The sequence below is a fragment of the Dendropsophus ebraccatus genome, chromosome 3, assembly GCF_027789765.1.
Source record: "Dendropsophus ebraccatus isolate aDenEbr1 chromosome 3, aDenEbr1.pat, whole genome shotgun sequence".
Taxonomy (NCBI): domain Eukaryota; kingdom Metazoa; phylum Chordata; class Amphibia; order Anura; family Hylidae; genus Dendropsophus; species Dendropsophus ebraccatus.
In genome coordinates, this window is record NC_091456.1 from 34700103 (window position 1) to 34720160 (window position 20058).

The window sequence follows — 20058 nt, forward strand, 5'->3', positions numbered from 1 at the left end:
TTGTCAAACTATAAATGTCGCAAATTATGGTGTTTTTTTTTAAGTAACACACCATCCGAGTTATGCTAGTTTTTTTGCCGAATGTTGACACACCAAGATCAAAAGGTTGCCCATCACTGGCTTAGAGAAAGGAAGGCTGTTTAGTAGGGAGTTACAATAGTCAAGACGGGAATGGAGTAGGGTGACAGTCTGTGTGGTGTCAGTGATGATGAATGCGCGGATTCTGGAAATGTTTTTGAAATGACAGGAGCGTGCAAGACCATGGCATCTAAGTGATCAAAAGTATAAGTGTTCCAACTGCAACCCATGCAATTCAATGGCAGAGGCTGAGAAATTTTAATAACTAATAAATGTTCTTCATCCTTGCATCTTTCTTTGTTGATTCAGTATAAGTTGCTGCATGTTAACGTCACATATGTTGATCTCTGGGGACACATCATGGCATGGTGTATTGTGAAGTTCCTGTCACATTAGTAGTAAACATTGTTTGGTCTTGTTATGTGTTAGTGTGATCTTTATTCTTCTCCAGGTGCCACTTCGGTAGAATAACTCCGGTTGGAGAAAGCTCTGCGATTACATGACAATATGTGAAATGATGGATAAGTTTGTGATCAGAAAATCTGTAATGAAAAGCAAACGGACCCTTGTAGATGAAAGTGCAAAAGGTTCAGACACTCATCCTGAGGACGGGACAGGAAAGAAGAGCAGGATTAAACAGGCTGACTCCTTGCTGGAACAGGTTTATGCATGGAAGAGAATATGTGCAGAAAACCTGAGCTGTGACTATACCTCTCTGTTCCACAAGGCAGAAGCCGATGGGATCTTTCAGCAGCTAGAAAAGGAGATTGTATATTTTACAGGTGAGCACTCGCTTTGTGACACTTGGGGGGGGGGGAGATTTGATGTGTTAAATGTGCACCTAACACAGACCCTGCAAAAAGGTGCAAAATGTTGCCCAATATTTTAGAGGAGATTTATAAAACTAATGTAAAGTGGAATTGTCTCAGTTGCCTCTAGCAACCAATCAGATTCGTCTTTTTCTCCCAAGTCGTTAAGTCGCCACAACTGCCCGTACTAGGAGATGGACAGCCCGCTCAGCCAATCAGTGACTGGAGTAGTGCCCCGCCTCAGCCACTGACTGGCTGAGCGGCCAGTCCATCAGCCAGGTTGTGACTCCCAGAGTGGCGATCCGGGGCTGAAGAAAAAAAACAAAAAGAAACGAAGGCCGGACTTCTCCTTTGATGTAACCTACAAACATCTTTTCTTTATGACATATATACTGCATCTTTTGTATTTCTTCAATTGTCTGAGGTTATAAAATTCCACCTTTAATTTGCAGGAGAATTGAGTAAAGTTCAAGTATATGGAAAGTGGCATAATGTTCCAAGGAAACAGGTGACATTTGGTGATGAAGGATTAAGCTATACGTTTTCTGGTATCACATTATCTCCCAAACCATGGATTCCTGTGCTGAACCTTATAAGGGAGCGAGTACAGTCCGCTACAGGACACACTTTCAACTTTTTACTTATTAACAGGTATGGTAAAAGTAGGCTTAGCCCATATTCATACTTGGCAATTTTTTTTGTTTTTGTTCCCTGCAGTACAGTATGTGTGAGGGCAGCTTCACACACAACGAATTGCAGCAGAAACTCGCTGCAAAACTTGCGATTACAATCCAAGGTCCTGTCAGTTCCTATGTGAATACATACATGCAGAGGATTTTTCAGACCGCTGCGAGTATGTAAATCACCCGCCCCCTTTACCCACACGCTGCCGGCTCCAGCCAATCAGTGCATTGCTCATCCGCAGCCACTGATTGGCTCAGCAGGAAGCCAGGAACCTGAGCGGCAAGCAAGGGCAAGGACGGGTAATGTATGCGCCGGCAGCGTGTGGGTTAAGGGGGCGGGTGATTTACATACTCGCAGTGGTCTGAAAGATCCGGCGAGATTTTCACTGCGATCTGTTGTGTGTGAAGCGACTGCATGCCGATCAGGGGAGGAAACATGAGGACGGGTCCACTTTATTAACTCTGTTTCTACTCTGTTGTATTCCAACTGAACTAGTTTTTGTCTGCTGACATGGCGATATAAGGGCTTGGTTTTTTTTGTAGGTAGACAATAGTCTTATATAAATGGGCACTGTCACTTCAAAAAATGTTTGATATGTCAAAGACATGAACAGTTTTGATCATAAAAAAATAAAAGAAAGCAGCACACTAATAATGCTAGGGCGTATAAACACTAGAAACATAAAACATTTTTAAACTTGAGCACAGCACAACTGCAGGTTTACTGACCTGAATATACATCATCACAGATTTCCTAAAGGTTGCCTGTAATATGTCCTTGTGCGAGGGCAAACATCTGTGGCAAGTCAGGGGTCAGGGGCGTAACTACCACTTTAGCAGCCATAGCGGCTGCTATGGGGCCCGCTGCATCATGGGGCCAAGTGGCCTGGCCCTGCAATACACTGGACAAGGGAGAGAGAAAAAAGCCAGGCAGCAGCGCCTCGTGTGATACCGTACAAACAAGTCAGTTAAAAATGCAAGGTGCTGATGGGGTGCTCACCTTCAAGCCCCTTGGGCTTTATGCATATCACCCAAATGGGTACCAGGTCTTCAGAAGATGCCAGGATATGGTGCTTCGGTGGAGAGTGCAGGGCTGCAGGCCAACTAGGATAGCCCAAACGGGATGCTCCCAAGTGGGGGCCCGTGGGAATAAGGCTAGTCTAGGTACAAAAATGGTGCGTGGCTAATCCATAAATGTTAGCGCTGCCCAAAAGACTCCAAATAGAGGCTGAATAAAGTAAAAATATTTATTAAAAGTGCACAATATTTACGCGTTTCGAGGAACAGAGGTCCTCTTCATCAGAATAGCAGTGCACTGCTATTCTGATGAAGAGGACCTCTGTTCCTCGAAACGCGTAAATATTGTGCACTTTTAATAAATATTTTTACTTTATTCAGCCTCTATTTGGAGTCTTTTGGGCAGCGCTAACATTTATGGATTAGCCACGCACCATTTTTGTACCTAGACTGCAATACACTGGGCCCCCTGAACTGTCATCATTTGTCATGTTGTCCGGTTATTGGTGGTAAGGACGGTTATTGGTGGTAAGGAAGGTGCTGTTGGTGCGGTAGATGAATTTGGGAATAAAGGTATTATGAAGCTTAGTAATCTTCGGGCAATGTGTACGAATGCTCGCAGCTTAGGAAACAAGATCTGTGAGCTGACGGCCATTATGTCTAGAGATGAATTGGACCTTGTTGCTGTAACAGAGACCTGGTTCAAAGAGTCTAATGATTGGGAAATAGCTATACCGGGATATATTCTGTACAGGAAAGACAGAGCAGAGAGAAGGGGAGGCGGGGTAGCCATTTATGTCAGGGATAGTCTTAAATCGACACTCATCCAAAATACATATAAAGAGCTGGAGACTCTCTGGGTTTGTATGTAGTCCAAAGAGGGATCTGTTATTAGGATAGGTGTTGTCTATAGGCCTCCGGGGCAAAGCGAGGACTATGATAATATGCTGATGGATGAAATTACTAAAATGTCATTAAAGGGGGACATTGTAGTTATGGGCGACTTTAACATGCCGGATGTGGATTGGAATATCCCTTCTGCACTTACATGTAAAAGCAAGAATGTAATGGAGGCCCTTACAGGGGCATCTCTGAAACAGCTTGTAAAGTCACCTACCAGAGGAGAGAACATTCTAGATTTAGTATTTACTAATGTGGATCGGGTGTCTGAAGTTAGAGTGGAAGAAAATCTAGGTTCCAGTGACCACCAGTGTCTATGGTTTGACGTACAAACTGACTACGTCCAATCCCATACTACAACAAGAGTATTGGATTTTAGGAAGACAGATTTTAATAAAATGGGGGAGTATTTAGATAAAGAATTAAGAGGGTGGGATAAAACATCAGGGGCGAGCACTCAGTGGGCAGAATTAAAAAATGTCATATTAAAGGCAACTAGACTATATGTACGAGAAGTTAGCAAAAGTAAAAGGAAGAAGAATCCATTATGGTTTACTAGAGAGGTTAAGGCCATTGTAAAAGGAAAAAAGGCAGCGTATAGGAAGTATAAGGAGACTGGGAATGAAGCTGACAGAGAGACGTACAAAAGTATACAGAAGGAGGCAAACAGATTATAAATGCTGCTAAAGCCTCAAAAGAAGAGGAAATGGCAAAATCTGTTACTGCGGGGAATAAAACCTTCTTCAGATATATAAGTGACAGGAAGAAGAAGAAGAATGGCTGCAGCATTACGAAAATAAGTAATGGGGAGAATACGTTTATTGATGGAGATAAGGCGGTCGCTGACTATTTGAATAGTTACTTCTGCTCAGTGTTTTCAGAAGGCGGCCTTCACAATCACAGGATGGTTGGACACAACATTGCCTCCAGCTATATGGGTTCGGCTCCAGTATTTTCAGAGGCTGAAGTTGCAGAGGAACTTGCCCGTTTAAAGCTGAATAAGGCGATGGGTCCAGATGGGATCCATCCCAGGGTTCTTAAAGAACTCAGATCTGTGATTGCTGCCCCCCTGACAGATCTGTATAACCAATCCCTGCTAACAGGAGATGTCCCCGATGATTGGAGAACAGCCAATGTTATACCAATCCACAAGAAGGGGAATAGAGAAGAGCCCAGTAACTACAGGCCAGTGAGCCTGACATCTGTAGTAGTGAAAATGATGGAAACTCTTCTAAAAAAGAAGATAATGGATCACCTAAGAATCAACAATTTGATGGATCCAAACCAGCATGGCTTTACTGAGGGCCGATCATGTCAGACTAATCTCATTGATTTCTTTGATTATGCCACAAAAGTGCTGGATGAAGGTGGTGCTGTGGATATCGCCTATCTGGACTTCAGCAAAGCTTTTGATACAGTTCCCCATAAAGAGCTGATAGAGAAGTTGGAGAAAATTGGACTAAATCCCTGGATAGTTCAGTGGATTTGTGGTTGGCTGAAGGAGAGATATCAGAGGGTTGTTGTTAATGGTGTATATTCCGAGCAGAGACTGGTTACAAGTGGTGTGCCACAAGGGTCTGTTCTGGGTCCTATTCTTTTTAATATGTTTGTAAGTGACATAGGAGAAGGGTTGATAGGTAAAGTTTGTCTGTTTGCTGACGACACAAAAGTGTGCAATAGGGTGGATATTCCTGGAGGTGTCAGTAATATGGAAAATGATTTAGCTTTGCTAGATAAGTGGTCCAAACAGTGGAAATTGAAGTTCAACGTTTCCAAATGTAAAATAATGCACTTGGGGAGGAGGAATCCACTATCCGGGTATCACATCGGCAGTACTGTGTTGGAAAAGACTTCAGAAGAGAAGGATTTAGGGGTAATGATTTCTGACAGCCTTAAAATGAGTCACCAGTGCAACCAGGCGGTGGGGAAAGCAAATCGTATGCTGGGGTGTATAGCTAGAGGTATAACCAGTAGGAAGAGGGAGATTGTGATCCCGCTGTATAGAGCTCTGGTGAGGCCACATCTGGAATACTGTGTCCAGTTCTGGAGACCTCATCTAAAAAAGGACATAGATAAAATAGAACGGGTCCAAAGACGAGCTACAAAAATGGTGGAGGGTGTGAGGCATAAACCATATCAGGAAAGACTTAAGGATTTGAATCTGTATAGTCTGGAGGAAAGACGGGAAAGGGGGGACATGATTGAAACCTTTAAGTATGTTAAGGGACTAAATAAGGTTCAAGAGGGGAGTGTTTTTAGCAAAAAACTGAGCTCAAGAACAAGAGGACACAGTGAGAGGTTAGTTGGGGGAAAGATCAGAAGCAATGTAAGAAAATATTATTTTACTGAAAGAGTAGTAGATACCTGGAACAAACTTCCAGCAGAGGTGGTTGGTAAATCTACAATAACAGAATTTAAACACGCCTGGGATAGACATATATCTATCCTAAGATAATAAGGAAGAAAATACTAAAAGGGCGGACTAGATGGACCCAGTGGTCTTTTTCTGCCGACAATCTTCTATGTTTCTATTTGCAGCACCTGATGGCCAGGTTCTGCAAATGTCCCTCTAACTATAAGCACTTCTGACAAGCACTTGCAGCTATGACTATGAGCTTAGTGGTCAAGTGTTTGCTATGGGGCCCAGCCATTTCTTGTTACGCCCCTGTCAGGGGTATAATAGTAATTAAAACAGCTCAATGTGAATAGAGTTTTAAAAATTACATTGAAATGTCATTGTCGTTAAAAATTTTTTTGAAGAAATCAATAATACAGATTTTAAGAAACTTGGTAATTGTGTTTATCTGCATTTAAAAAGACTTTTCCCAGGCCCCCCCTTTCCTTTCTGTCATCCACTGCTCATTATCAGGAAATTTCGACTTTTTTTTTATCAGTCGGATCCTGTCTGAGCTATGGAGAGGGGAGGAGGGAGGAGCGAGATTATTCGGCAGCAGAGAGCAATGAACAAAGGATTACACAGCGGGGGAGCTATTCAGAGTGCTATTCAGAGGTCAGAGAGGTCAGTGGTGACATCAAAGGGGAGAGAGCCTAGAGATGTATCTGTAAATTATCTCTCTTGTTGTCCTGTTTTGGTGCCTCATCTCCCTCTCTCCATAGGAAAACCATGAAGTCAGGGGGAAAGCTTCAAACTGCTTTTTCATGACAAAAATTCTTTTTCCGGCTAATAAACCCAATTAGAAAGTTTCTTAAAATCGCCTGTACTATTGATTTCTGCAAAAACAATTTTAACGACAGTGACACTTTAAGTGCAGCTTTTGCCATGGATTCAACCACGTCGGGCAGTCCCATGCACAAGCCCTATTGAATTAGAATAGCACTCATGACCTGACATGGTCATATCCATAGGTACTCGAACTTCTGGCAGAACAAGGGTTTTTCTGCCTTCCTGTGGACCAACACAATAGGGTTATAGGTTGAACTTGATAGACTCTTGTCTTTAGCCTTATCAACTATGTAACAAGTGACTGCACGCTGACCAGGTGAGGAAACATAATGACAAGTGCTGTACTCTGCTATCTTTTCTTATCTGAAAGTGAATTAAATGTGAAAGGTGGTGCAACTGATTTAACCCTCTTCCTGAAATTTCGCATAGTAGTATGTTATAATGTTGGGAAATCAGGATGGGGTAGGCCCAGAAGCTGAGGCAGCTCCACACCTGGCAGGTACCAGCTGTGCCCTAGGCTTTCATAAAGCCAGATTATCGAGGCCAAGCTGCTTGGAATCGTAAACGGAAGAGCATCACCAGGGGAGGAATGGTGCAAAATGTTTTATCACATATATATATATATATAATTTTTTTTTTGTTTTTGTTTAGATATAAAGATGGTAATGATCACATTGGTGACCACAGAGATGATGAAAAGGAGCTGGATCCACAAAGTCCTATTGCTTCTGTGTCTTTTGGAGCATGTAGGGACTTTATCTTCCGACACAAAGACTCAAGAGGCAAAAATCCTGTGCGCAAGATTGAACCTGTGAAGCTGGAGCTAGAGCATGGCAGTTTGCTGATGATGAATTTCCCAACCAATGTCTACTGGTACCACAGCCTCCCAGTCAGAAGAAAAGTGCTGGCTCCCCGGGTGAATTTAACATTTCGTAAAATTAAGCCGCAGAACCGAAGAGGAGCAGACACCAGCAAGTCCGTTTAATGTGAAAATATGGGGATATAAAAAAAAAAAAAAACCTGCATGGAAATGGGTCAGACAATTACTAAACCTAAAAGAATAGTGGAAATTGTATTACTTAGAGATGAATAAATGGCTGATACAAAATGATTTATGACTTGCATTGGGCTACGGCCATACACGGTGCAGTAGATAAGATTTTGTAAATCTTAACTTCATGCTGCAAAGAAAACCCAAAAAAACTTGCAGTGACAATGGACCTGTGGTGCAGATTTTGACCTGCAGCCAAAATCTTGAACCGTGGATGTGAAATAACTTTAAAGGGGCACTCCAACACTTAAATACTTTTAACATAATGTAATAAATGGAGATGAGCGAATTTACAGTAATAACGGAGCGAATGGCTTTCTTATCCTTTCATCAGCCTGCTACCTTGTAACTCACTGCCGCTCCTCCCCAGGTGCTGGGCAACTCTGAATCCAGTCCTGGGAAACTAGAAGTTTATCAAGACTAGATCCAGCTTTTCCTAGCACCTGGGGAGGAGCGACAGTAAGTTAAAGGGGAAGTCTGGATAAGAAAAACTTGTTTTCTATTAAAAGTACATTAAAAGTTATATAGATGTGTCTATACAATGTATTACTGTATCTGTACGGTTCTGCCACACTGGTAGCTGGTAGAAATCCAGGAAGCGAAAAAAAATGGCCCCTGTGCCAATTCACATTGTCTCCTGCTCCCACTGCTCTCCCACCTTTAGGAGACAAATCTTCCATGCCTCCGTCTCACATTGTGTGTGTTTGCTGAGCGCAGGCTGATGATGCAGAAAGGGGGCAGGGCAGGATGTCACAGGAGGCTTGGCTGGATCCCCCAATCCTCTAAGTGATTCACCATCTCTGACTGTGCAGAAGCAGGTGCAGCATTAATTTTACTGATTGTGATGGGTGGGGTACTGTGATGATCAGCAGAGGGCAAGCATTGCATTCTAGGAACTGCTCAAGCAGGAAGGACAGAAACATAATACAGAACAAAAACCTCCCAAACAATTGATTTTTGGATGTTTCAAAACTGGGATAGACAGGTAAGTAATGCTATATGCTTCTGCAGAAGTTACATTTTTTTAACCTCTACCTGGAGTTCCCCTTTAAAAAACAGCTGGCTGATGAGGGGATTGCAGCGATAAGCAAGCGATTTGCGCAGTTATTACTGTAAATTTGCTGACCTCTAACAATAAACAGTGTTTTTCAGGTCCCCCGCTGACTTTTGCTGCTGCTACTAAGACGCACTTATTTAGACAGTGACAGCCCGCTCAGCCAATAATCGACTAAGACAGGACAGCGTCGCGGCCAGTAATTGCCCGAGTGGGCCGTCACTGGCAAGACAGGTTGATCTCGGAAGTGGCAGCAGTTGCGACGAAGTGCCGGATAGGCATGAAACAGCTGTTGCTGTGAGCGCTCTAGGCGTCCTCTCGTTTACCTGTTTTCCACTTGTTTGTACATTCAATAAAGAAACAAGAAGACTTCGTAAGGGTGAGTGCCATGTCTATACTTTTTCTATGAAACACAACTCGGGAAGAATGTGTTTATCGCCTCTAGCAAGACAGTGCGTGAAATTTTGGACAATCTTACTGAAATCACTAATATTTGTTTGCCATGGGGTTGCAGTTAGAAGCCAGATGTTACTTCATTACATTGAAAGCAGAAATTCTATTCAGTGTACAGAAAATTCATGTTCTTGCATTTGAATCATTTATTTGAAAAATAGTACTCCTCATATGGTAACATTCTTTAACAAAACACCTTTATTACCATTGATAGTTCACAAATTAAAACTATTCAGGTGAATAACAAGTCATTTAATACAATAGGTCCAGATAAGAATAAATATCTCTTATGTACAACTATATACATGAAATGTAATTTAAAGGGAAACTAACGGCACGGATATGCATACATCTGTGCTACCAGTTTCCAGATGACTATAACCCAAGCATCGTACCAATAGCAATGCTGTGTGATCCGACATATTCAAATAAAACGTTCTTTATATGGGGTTGTCAGTGTCGCAGAAGTTGTGCCTTCAGGCCGCCACCTGTTCCAGAATGATTGACAGCTGGCTAATGTTTAAATCCTGCACAGCCGAAGATGAGCCGGGTGGGATCTGACAGTGTCACAGACCCGCTTGTAACACTGTCAGCTCCAAATAAGGAACGTTTTTACCGAAGATGCCAGATCACACAGCGTTCCTAAAAGGTATGGATGCGATGCTTCTATGATAGGCATCTGGTAGCAGCAAGATAAATGTATATCCATACTGTCAGTTTCCTTTTAATACAGGGATGGGGGACCTTTGGCCCTCCAGCTGTTGCAAAACTTCAATTCCTATCATGCTTTGGCATGATGGGATTTGTAGTTTTGCAACAGCTGGGGGGCCAAAGGTTCCCCATGCATGTTTTAATACATCAAAAAATTGATCTTTAGTGGCACTTTTCAGGGGATGAAAACCCAAGCCTGGAAAATATGGCCTGAATAATTTCACATCCTGTTAGGTGAAATACATAACAAAATGTCACGTAATGATTCATTGGCAGTTTCAGGAGAATATTTTTCAGCGATGTTAAATTACAGAGTAATAGATCAAAACGCCACAAGGAGCAATGGCAGCTATGACTGGTAATTCTGCATCCGAAGAGAAAACAAGTTGCACACCCTCATTTCACAATCTATATTTGTTACAGAGGACATTGACCTCAGAAAGATAAAATTCTGTGTGCACATACGGAATGATGGACACCTATCTTTTTATTGTAGGAAGTTAGTATAACATGGCTGTATCATGATTTCACTTGCTTTCCTAGTTACATAGCTGAGTACTGCAAATCCAGTGCCCATTATGGCTATTGTCTTTGGTTTTCATTATCGACAATAGATTTTAAATAGTAATAATAATAGTAAATAAATAGGGGGTTCCCATTGTGATTATCGATAATAAAAGAGAAGGAAGTACACATACAAATTTACCATTGTGATTTATTCGTAGAATAAAGGTAATTATAATACTGCTTCTACCTTATTTATTCACTTTTACTGATTTAGCTGTGTTTTCAAAGCTGCACAAGTCAACCTATTGCAATCCTGTGATCCTGCCCAAACTGTGACTATGCCATTCGGACACATAAGTGCACCTCCTCCCACTGTCCGTGTTGGGGCTGGGTGGCTCAGGTTAGTAGCTAATCCAGTCACTTTCTCTGTCTCTGAATTAGCTATGATGGAGAAAGCGGTAGGTATAACTTAGGGTACTATTACATGGAACTATAATCGGCCGAATCGCTCCGTGTAATAAATACAACGATCAGCCGATGACAGCGATCATCGGCTGATCGTTGATATAGGTTCGAACCTATAATTGTCGGGCGTCGACCACGCATCGCTGCATCTAATAGCAGTGTGCAGCCGGCGTCTGATGATATACATTACCTATCCTCTTGCGGTCTTCTCCCCGGGTCCCGCACGCTCCAGAGCGGCATGTCTGAGCTGACAGGCCGCTCAGCCTGTGAGCGACAGTGATTGGCTGAGCAGACTGTCAGCTGAGACAGGCCGCTCTGAAGCTGGAGCGTGTGGGACCCAGGGAGAAGACCGCAAGAGGAGCCCTGCTGCCTGGACAGGTAATGTATAAAGTAAAAGCAAGGCCTGCAAGGACATCGGTAACTATGTCCCTGCGGCCCTTGTTAAATGATAATCGGGCCGTGGAATAGGCCCAGTAAACGAGCGCCAATCTAGCAGATCGGCACTCGTTTACAGTTATTATCGGGCTGTGTAGTACTACCCTAATGAATGAACTGAGCCACACAGCCATCCATCACACATGTGGGGAAGAAGGGAGGGGTTATGTCAGAACAGAGTACAGGATGGCAGGACTACCTGGGCAGCTTTCAAAACTAAACTACAATAGGAAAATTTACTCATTCAACCTGTCAAAATAAATACATATTAGTTTGGTGGTGGGAAACCCCTATAAGTTGATTTGTTATTTAAAGTTACACGTTGCAGATTTATACATTTCCTTGAAACGTCAAGGGTTTCTTTTGTCAGATACTGGATCACTTTTTGTAATACGTCTGGTCTCCAGACTACCAAAGCTGTTATATATACATATACTATTGTTGAGTGTGATTTCCCAGTGCTCTAGTATCAGAATTAGTCTATAGATGCTGTAGAAGGCAACGCAGTAGGTCCCAACTGCTGGGGATCCACACCAATGATAAGATTTACTTTCTATGGGATTTCTAAACATAGCTGAGCCCTCCACTCTGCTATGTTCAGAAACCCTTTGAGAGTAAATGGAGCTATGGCCGAGCTTGCGCGCTGCTACGTGTGGATTTGTGATAACTTTTAATCTTGGAAAAGCTCTTTTAATATCTACAGCTGCTTGGAACACAAAATGATATCCCCTAATACAGCACAATACTGGGCAAACCTCACTGCATGTACACGTTACAGCCCTAGGAGTGAGATAACAGACCAGACACACTACAGTAAATGCTCTGCAGTCTCTGACTAATTATTCTTTTAACTCCCAGGTTTAGGATTGAGTATTAAACATACAGGCCCAGACTGATCAATCTGTGTGAAACTAAAAACTGGTGTAATTTGCCGATAGCAACCAATCACAGCTCAGTTTTTAGTCTACCAGATCTTAGTTGAGCTGTGATTGGTTGCTGTGTGCGAATTATTTCTCTCTCTAATTTTGTTTCAAACAGATTGATAAATCTGGGGATATAATGATGAAATGTGAGAATTACAGCCCCCCTCTTCAGTCTGTCACATTTATTCTTCTGCCCGGGTCTCATTTCCTTGGTTATGTGATTTAGACCGAACACGCTCATAAAACAGCAGGTAAGCATTAGAAGAGAGGACCTCCTGTATGTTTGCCCTGCGCACACTGTCGTCAGAAACCCACAACCACTGCTGACTTGTATGCTTTGGGGTCTTTACAGCTGGAGGGGAACGTCGGTAAGTAACGAAATGTCCCGAGTGCATATCTCCGTGATGGACGATGACTGCCATAAGCCGGAAGAGATATGAAGAACTACTGCAAGGAACACAAAAGAAAAAGAAGTACATGAGAGTTCACTTTAACTGTATTTTTCTATAGAGATTCATTGACAAGTATTTATGGGACCAGTTGGGTCATCAGCTTCAGCTTCAACCTACAAGTGTGCAGGGTCTACAAACCCAACTGCAACATCTGTGGGCAAATGTGCCACAGGATGCCAAATATAACCTGTATGACTCTGTGCCCATCTGTATTTTATCTTATGTGCAGGCTGGAGGTGGCCCGAGAGGCTATTACAGCCTCTTTTCACAGCTGTCCCCTAATAAACGTATCATATTACTGTAATCGTGCACATATATTATCATTACATTTGCATGTATATTACTGTTTCATTTGATTCTTATAACTCCTCCTTGGTTTATTACTTATTTATTTTTGTTGTCAAGTGTACATGTGGACAATCATGGTAAAAATCACCATTAGGGTGCCTTCACATGTAGCATATCGCGGCAGATTTCACACTGCGAGTTTTGCAGTGAAATCCGCTGTAAGGGTGCCTTCACACATACTGGATCAGTGGATTTCATGCTGCGAATTTGCAGCGAAATCCGCAGTGGTTCCGGTAACTGTTCATCCCTATGAGAATACATACTGTGAGTATGTAAGCTAACCTCCGCTGGCTGGAGCATACATCACCTGTTCCCCACTCCGGCTTGCTTCGGGGGTTCTCAGCTGGAAGTCCTTCTCAGACAATCAGTGGCTGCAGTGGGGCAGTGCACTCACTGGCTGAGCAGGACACTGGGAACCCCCAAAACAAGCCGGGGCAGAGAACAGGTGATGTATGCTCCGGCCAGCGGGGGGTTAACCTACATACATGTCAATCCCACTGCGAGTATGTATTCTCATAGGGATGAACAAGCACTGAATCCGCAGCGGATTTCGCAGCGTGAAATCCGCTGCGGATCCGGTGTGTGTGAAAGCACCCTAATACTGAGTACCATCAAAGTCTATAACACTCCATTCTCCCAGTGGATTTTCATTCTGCTGCAAGAATGTAATGTTGTGCTGCTGCTATAATTAATAAAAAACAAAGCAAAATAAATAAATGGGAGCCTACCCTAAGAAATAGATCTTTAAATGCTACACAAAAATAAATACTCACGTGCACTCTGGGCTGGAAGACTTGGAATTTGGGTAGGGAGGTGAAAGTAAGGATGCAGAACAAGTTCCATTGAGCAACTGTACCTTGGAATTATGAGGGACATCGGAAGCTATAAAGACAAAAATAAATTAGGGCAATATACAGTAACGTTAACCAAGATATGCAACAGGCTTCAAAAATGTACATATAGCTTAAAGCTGCATTCACACGTCCACAATTTTGCAGACCTTAAAGGGGTATTCCAGGGAAAATCAATAATTTAGCAAAGGAAAGGGTTAACCAAGGTTAACACTTTCCTAATATACTTACCTGTTGTTTTTCGGCCCCCCAAGGAGATCTCCGGTCCGGTCACGTGATCTTCCAGCTTGTGGCTCGGATCCTCTTCTCCTTCCGGTTCAGTGACGTCACCACCCGGCCGGAGTCCGCTCTCCGTCTCATTAGCAGCAGAGCACTGAACCCTGACTGGCTTGGTAGCGTGCAGCCAATCAGGGTTCAGTGCTCTGCATCCCCACACGCTTCAGAGTGGGGGTCCCCTGAGGCTGCAGTTAATTATCAGGGGTCGTCGGGCTCAGTACCGGTCACCAGTTACATGGGCCGGCACTGCACTACAGCAGGTGAATGCGGGGTCTGGGACTCAGGGTCGGCATCGGTGGGGAAGTAATGTGTATCGGCTGCTGATCCCCCCCGGCCCCCCCTCCCTGTGTCCCTGTCAGATCTCACCCCCACCCCCCGGAGCGTGCTGCTGGCCCCGATCTCTGCACTGGTCTGAAGCCCCTGTACTCAGCTGACAGGCGCTGTGTACAGAGCAAGAAATCTCTCCTGCCTCACTCACACAGAGCCTTTCAGCTGAGTACAGGTGCTTCAGACCAGTGCAGAGATCGGGGCCAGCAGCACGCTCCGGGGGTGGGGGTGAGATCTCTGACAGGGACAAAGGGAGGAGGGGGAAGTCCTGCAAAGTAATGTGTATTTGCTGCTGATCCCCCCCGGCCCCCCTCCCTGTGTCCCTGTCAGAGATCACTCACCCCCACCCCCCGGAGCGGAGCGTGCTGCTGGCCCCGATCTCTGCACTGGTCTGAAGCACCTGTACTCAGCTGACAGGCGCTGTGTGAGTGAGGCAGGAGAGATTTCTTGCTCTGTACACAGCGCCTGTCAGCTGAGTACAGGTGCTTCAGACCAGTGCAGAGATCGGGGCTAGCAGCACGCTCCGGGGGGGGGGGGGGGGTGAGTGATCTCTGACAGGGACACAGGAAGGGGGGCCGGGGGGGGATCAGCAGCCGATACACATTACTTCCACACCGATGCCGACCCTGAGTCCCTGGGGGGAAGGGATGCGGCGGGCAGCCGGGTGTCTGGTAACTATGAATGAAGTAATGCCGCCCGCCGCATCCCCTCCCGGGACTCGGTCGGCATCGCTGACAAGGTGGGGGGGGTGGGGGGCGTCCTGCGGAGTGATGATTGACGCCAGACCCCGCATTCACCTGCTGTAGTGCAGTGCCGGCCCATGTAACTGGTGACCGGCACTGAGCCCCCACAACCCCTGATAATTTACTGCAGCCTCAGGGGACCCCCACTCTGAAGCGTGTGGGGATGCAGAGCACTGAACCCTGATTGGCTGCACGCTACCAAGCCAGTCAGGGTTCAGTGCTCTGCTGCTAATGAGACGGAGAGCGATGCCGGCTGGGTGACGTCACCGAACCGGAAGGAGAAGAGGATCCGAGCCACAAGCTGCAAGATCACGTGACCGGACCGGAGATCTCCTTGGGGGGCCAAAAAACAACAGGTAAGTATATTAGGAAAGTGTTAACCTTGGTTAACCCTTTCCTTTGCTAAATTATTGATTTTCCCTGGAATACCCCTTTAAGGATGGTGGAAGGCAAGTAATGGATTGGTTCCTGCCCGGCATGATGTATCAATATACACATAATTTACACCTCCAGTTTGTTAATAGATTAGAAGTGTAGTCTTCCATATTTTTTATTACAAATTTGAATGCATGTTATATCTCTTAAACAGTGTAAGAAAATTTTATATAACAGTAATAAAAAAAATAAAGTTAGGATATCTAGACACTGAAGGTACCTGCTGCTGATGCATCCATTGCTTGAGTTGCAGCTTGTGTAGTGGGCTGCCGCTGGCGAGATACGTTTCCATTGAGTCGATATTTATACTTATCTAATGCTAGGTATTCACAAAACTGGACATGTTCGTTCCGCTTCAGAGGGCTACCCTGATTGGACCAGCTTAGGCGCTGCAAGTGGATGCACAAGCACTGAGGAAGCTAAAAAAAAAAAAAAGTTCAAACTAATACTTCAACAGTAGAAGGTTTTACTTTGAATGCTTATACTTAAAACAAACCTACTGATATCCCCCTGCATCTGTGTACCTGATGTTTGTGCTGCTGTCCTTTTTTGTTGGTCCTGCCGTTTTTGTGCAGTTTGATTAGAGAAAATGTTTTGGAGCACTGAGGGGATTCCTTGGACCCCCAGAGCATCCCCTTGGCCTGCCCGCCACCTCTTTCAGTTGCGCCTTCCCTAAGCATATTCATATATGCATAATCATGCCAGTAATGCGGTTCCAAGACCGGCATACTTATGCATACATGAATATGCATAGGGTAAGGAGTCACTTAAGGAGGTGGTAGGTGGGCTAAGGTGATGCTCTGGGGGACCAAAGAACGCCCCCAGTGCTGCTAAAAGTTTCACTGTCGTTTCATTTTTTTTGTAGAAATCAATAGTACAGGTGAAACTGCATTCAAAAAGACTTTCCCCAGGTCCCCCCTCCTCTTTCTTATTCACTGCTCATTATCAGGAAATCTCAACTCTTTTACATCAGTTGAGCCCTGTGTAACCTATGGAGAGGGGAGGAGGTAGATTAGTCACCAGCAAAGAGCAGAGAACAAAGGATTACACAGTGGGAGCTGTATGAAAGCCGGTATACAGAGGTCAGAGAGGTCAGTACTGACTTCAGAGGAGATAGCCCAGTGATGTAGCTGTAAATTAACTCTTTGTTGTCCTGTTTTGATGCCTCATCTTCCTCCACCCCTCTCCTCTCCATAGAAAACCATGAAGACAGGGGGGAAAGCTTCAAACTGCTTTTTCATGATAAAAATGCATTTTTCAGCTAATAACCCCAATTACAAAGTTTCTTAAAAATCGCCTGTACAGCAGCACAAACATCAGGTATGCAGCTGCATATTGCAAGAACCTGATGATGGTTCCCCTTTAATTATCTGACTAGGCATCAGTGATCAAATGTATTTCCTTAAAGGGGTTATACAGGATTTAAAAAGAACGTAGCTACCTTCTTCCAAAAACATTGCCATACATTTACTTTGAATGCGTTTTGGCCTGGACTTGCGTGAAATCTGTGTAATACTTCTATTACTGAGAGCTCTTCCAAACCAGAAAAAGCAGGCTAAGGTAGAAATGAGCTCTCAGTGTCATGTGCACAGTGCTAACCAGAAAGTCTATAAAACTGGATGTTGGCAGACAATAACAGCAAACAGAAGTAGCCAACCGTGAGATAACACTATGCAGAGAACATGGCGAGGGGGCCAGGGCAGCAGACCAGTTCACTGAGGGCTGTAGTCATATGCCCAGTGCACCAAATTGCCTAATTTAAATATAAAATAAAATGAAAATTTAACAAAAACAGCACTGAGGATGAAGGTAAGAAAATGACCTTCATTCTCAGCATCCTAAGTGCTATGGGAACATAACAGCAGGTTAGGGTCTTCTAACCAGTTGTTAGTTTCCATCAACTTAAAAAAATATATATATATAACTAATCAGGAATGCTTAAATCAAAATTCCCGATTTAACTCCTTTCCAAAACCCTCCCCATTAGATTCAGTAGCAATTTGTTCCCCAGCTATGGCATACGGCCCACACCTTATACAGGTTTATGTCATCCTCTGAATGTAATGGGGTTGTCCTTTATTTGGCCATCTGAACATGATGTTATTTTATTAAATCTATACAATAATTGAATAATTTATATGAATTTTTATGATTTACATCCATTAAAGGACAAGTACCATGAAAAACTTTTTCCCAGTAATTGAAGCACATTACAAAGTTATATAACTGTGTAATGTGCTTCAATCACCTATCTGCCTCCCTTCCCGGTCTTTTCCCCCCTCCACCCCCCACCAGGAAGTGTCCTAACTCACACAGACCTGATTACTGTCGTCACCGTCACCAAGCTCTTCTCTCAGCTCCTTCTCCTGTTACACTAGCCTCCCCCTCCCCTGCCTTGTCAGGTGACAGGCTTGCTCAGCTCCCATTGGCTGAACAACTGCAAGCCATCACTTGTGACATCTCACTTGCTTATCTTCCCTCAGACTGACTCCGGCACATAGGCAGCTCCCCCTCCCCTCTCTCCTGCTGCCGTGGACTCAGTGAAGGAGTCATGTCACTAGAGAAGATAAGCTGGGCAAGCAGAGTCACCTGACAAGGAGGGGAGGCTGGTGTAACAGGAGCTAGAGCAGCCCTCCTGCTGATGACTCATCCTCACAAGAAGGAGCTGCCTGGTGACGGTGACGACAGTAATCAGGTCTGTGTGAGTCAGGACACTTCCTGGTGGGGGGTGGAGGGGGGAAAAGACAGGGAAGGGGGGCAGATAGGTGATTGAAGCATATTACAGAGTTATATAACTTTGTAATGTGCTTCAATTACTGGGAAAAAGTTTTTCATGGCACTTGTCCTTTAACTCACCTTTCCCAGCTTCAGCTGTTTAACAAATGTTGTTTTTTGGTCTTCTACTAATTGTCCGTTTGGTCTTTCTTGAGCCTGAATCTGGAATAGAAAATATGCTGTATTTATGGACTATTAGATGCACTCTAAAACCATGCAGCAGTCTGCCGAAGCATCTAGTAGTGTGGGTGTGGATAAAAGAAGGCAAGAGAATCTAAGCTTCTACCAGGTCAAAGGTCCTGGTACTGCAGTGTGGAAGCAGCATTTACTATGCCGTATGTACAGAATCTCTATCGTCTGCTCACTAAATAATCACACATATAAATATATGTAGCCATGCCACCCACACCATGCACAGAAGCCGACAGGAGCTCTCCTCCTCAATCTGACTGAGCAGATCCATCTCCACTGGTCCACTGCTAGGGCTGATAAGCTCAGTGAAGGGAATGTAGTACCAAGCTATCCCTGATAATGGAGGGACACAGGGGCTGGTTTTCATACTGTACATTACTGTGTCTGTACTATATAAACTGATTACTATACGATATATACAGTAAAATGACTTTTTATGCCTGATTGTGGTGGCCTTATATGGCGGCTCAAATCCTGGTACAAATGTATTGCCTGTATGTATAACCCAGTGTTCCTTCAAGATGATCTATAGCCAAAAAAAAAAATAGCTGTTAAACCAGTGTAATAGAATACGCTGCACTGATTACACATCATTTAAAGTTTCCCACTTCAGGGATATTGGGATTTAGTTTGTCTGACATTCAGGAAGATGGGCAAGCATAACGTTTATTTTGACGACAGAAATGATTATACAGTGGGAGGGCTGTATTATGAATATACATGCCTTAGTATAAAACATTCACACCCACAACTGTATGATGCCCACAACCTGATATTCACTTCCATTGTTAAAATTAAGTTTAGGCCCATGCGACTATTTCCTGAAGGTGTGTAACCAGGGCATTTTAAGCTATTTATGGGTCAGCTACAGGTCCTATTTCATGGGCTAGTCCAGCCTAGAATACCTGTGTTATACTCCTTTAGAGACTTAATAGAAAGGGTCATCTGTTCAGTCTCAATCTCTTGGCGAGAATGGAAAGGACCTCTTCTATCCTGCACTACACCGATACCTTACTGGTTTGAACAGGCATTATTTAATGCTTCATATATCCTGCGGAGGCACTGTAGGGAAGATGAACACTAAGAGGCCTATTCCGGGACCGCCGCGGCCAGTGATTGGCTGAGCGGTCTGTCAGTTCAGACAGGCCGCTCCGAAGCTGCTGCGGCGCAGGACCGGGAGAAGACCTGCAGCCTGGACAGGTAATGTATGAAACAAGAGCTGCAAGGACATCGGTAACAATGTCCCTGCTACCCTCGCTAAACGATTGTCGAGCCGTGGAATAGGCCCAGTAAACGAGCGCCGATCTAGCAGATCAGCGCTCGATTACATCGTTGATCGGGCCCCTATCGGCCTGTGGAATAGGACTCTTACTGACAGTTTTAACCAGG

At 44.1% G+C, this 20058-nt stretch overlaps 2 protein-coding genes across 4 annotated transcripts in view; one reads left to right on the plus strand and one right to left on the minus strand.

Annotated features, from left to right (window-relative positions):
- ALKBH2 (alkB homolog 2, alpha-ketoglutarate dependent dioxygenase) overlaps positions 1-8105 on the plus strand; it is a 16912-nt gene extending 8807 nt beyond the window's left edge. For all 3 annotated transcript variants that reach the window (XM_069961390.1, XM_069961392.1, XM_069961391.1), the window contains exons 2-4: positions 530-860; positions 1340-1538; positions 7323-8105. In XM_069961390.1, the coding sequence (XP_069817491.1) occupies positions 578-860; positions 1340-1538; positions 7323-7656 (816 nt within the window). In that variant the 5' untranslated portion in view covers positions 530-577 and the 3' untranslated portion in view covers positions 7657-8105. The remainder of the gene's footprint in view (positions 1-529; positions 861-1339; positions 1539-7322) is intronic.
- A 1252-nt stretch (positions 8106-9357) lies between these two features.
- The window catches only part of USP30 (ubiquitin specific peptidase 30), a 28443-nt gene continuing 17742 nt past the window's right edge, over positions 9358-20058 (minus strand). Inside the window, exons 10-13 of the mRNA XM_069961393.1 lie at positions 18559-18639; positions 15923-16121; positions 13844-13952; positions 9358-12717 (exon numbers count right to left, since the gene is read on the minus strand). Coding sequence (XP_069817494.1) covers positions 12453-12717; positions 13844-13952; positions 15923-16121; positions 18559-18639 — 654 coding nt within the window. The 3' untranslated portion in view covers positions 9358-12452. The remainder of the gene's footprint in view (positions 12718-13843; positions 13953-15922; positions 16122-18558; positions 18640-20058) is intronic.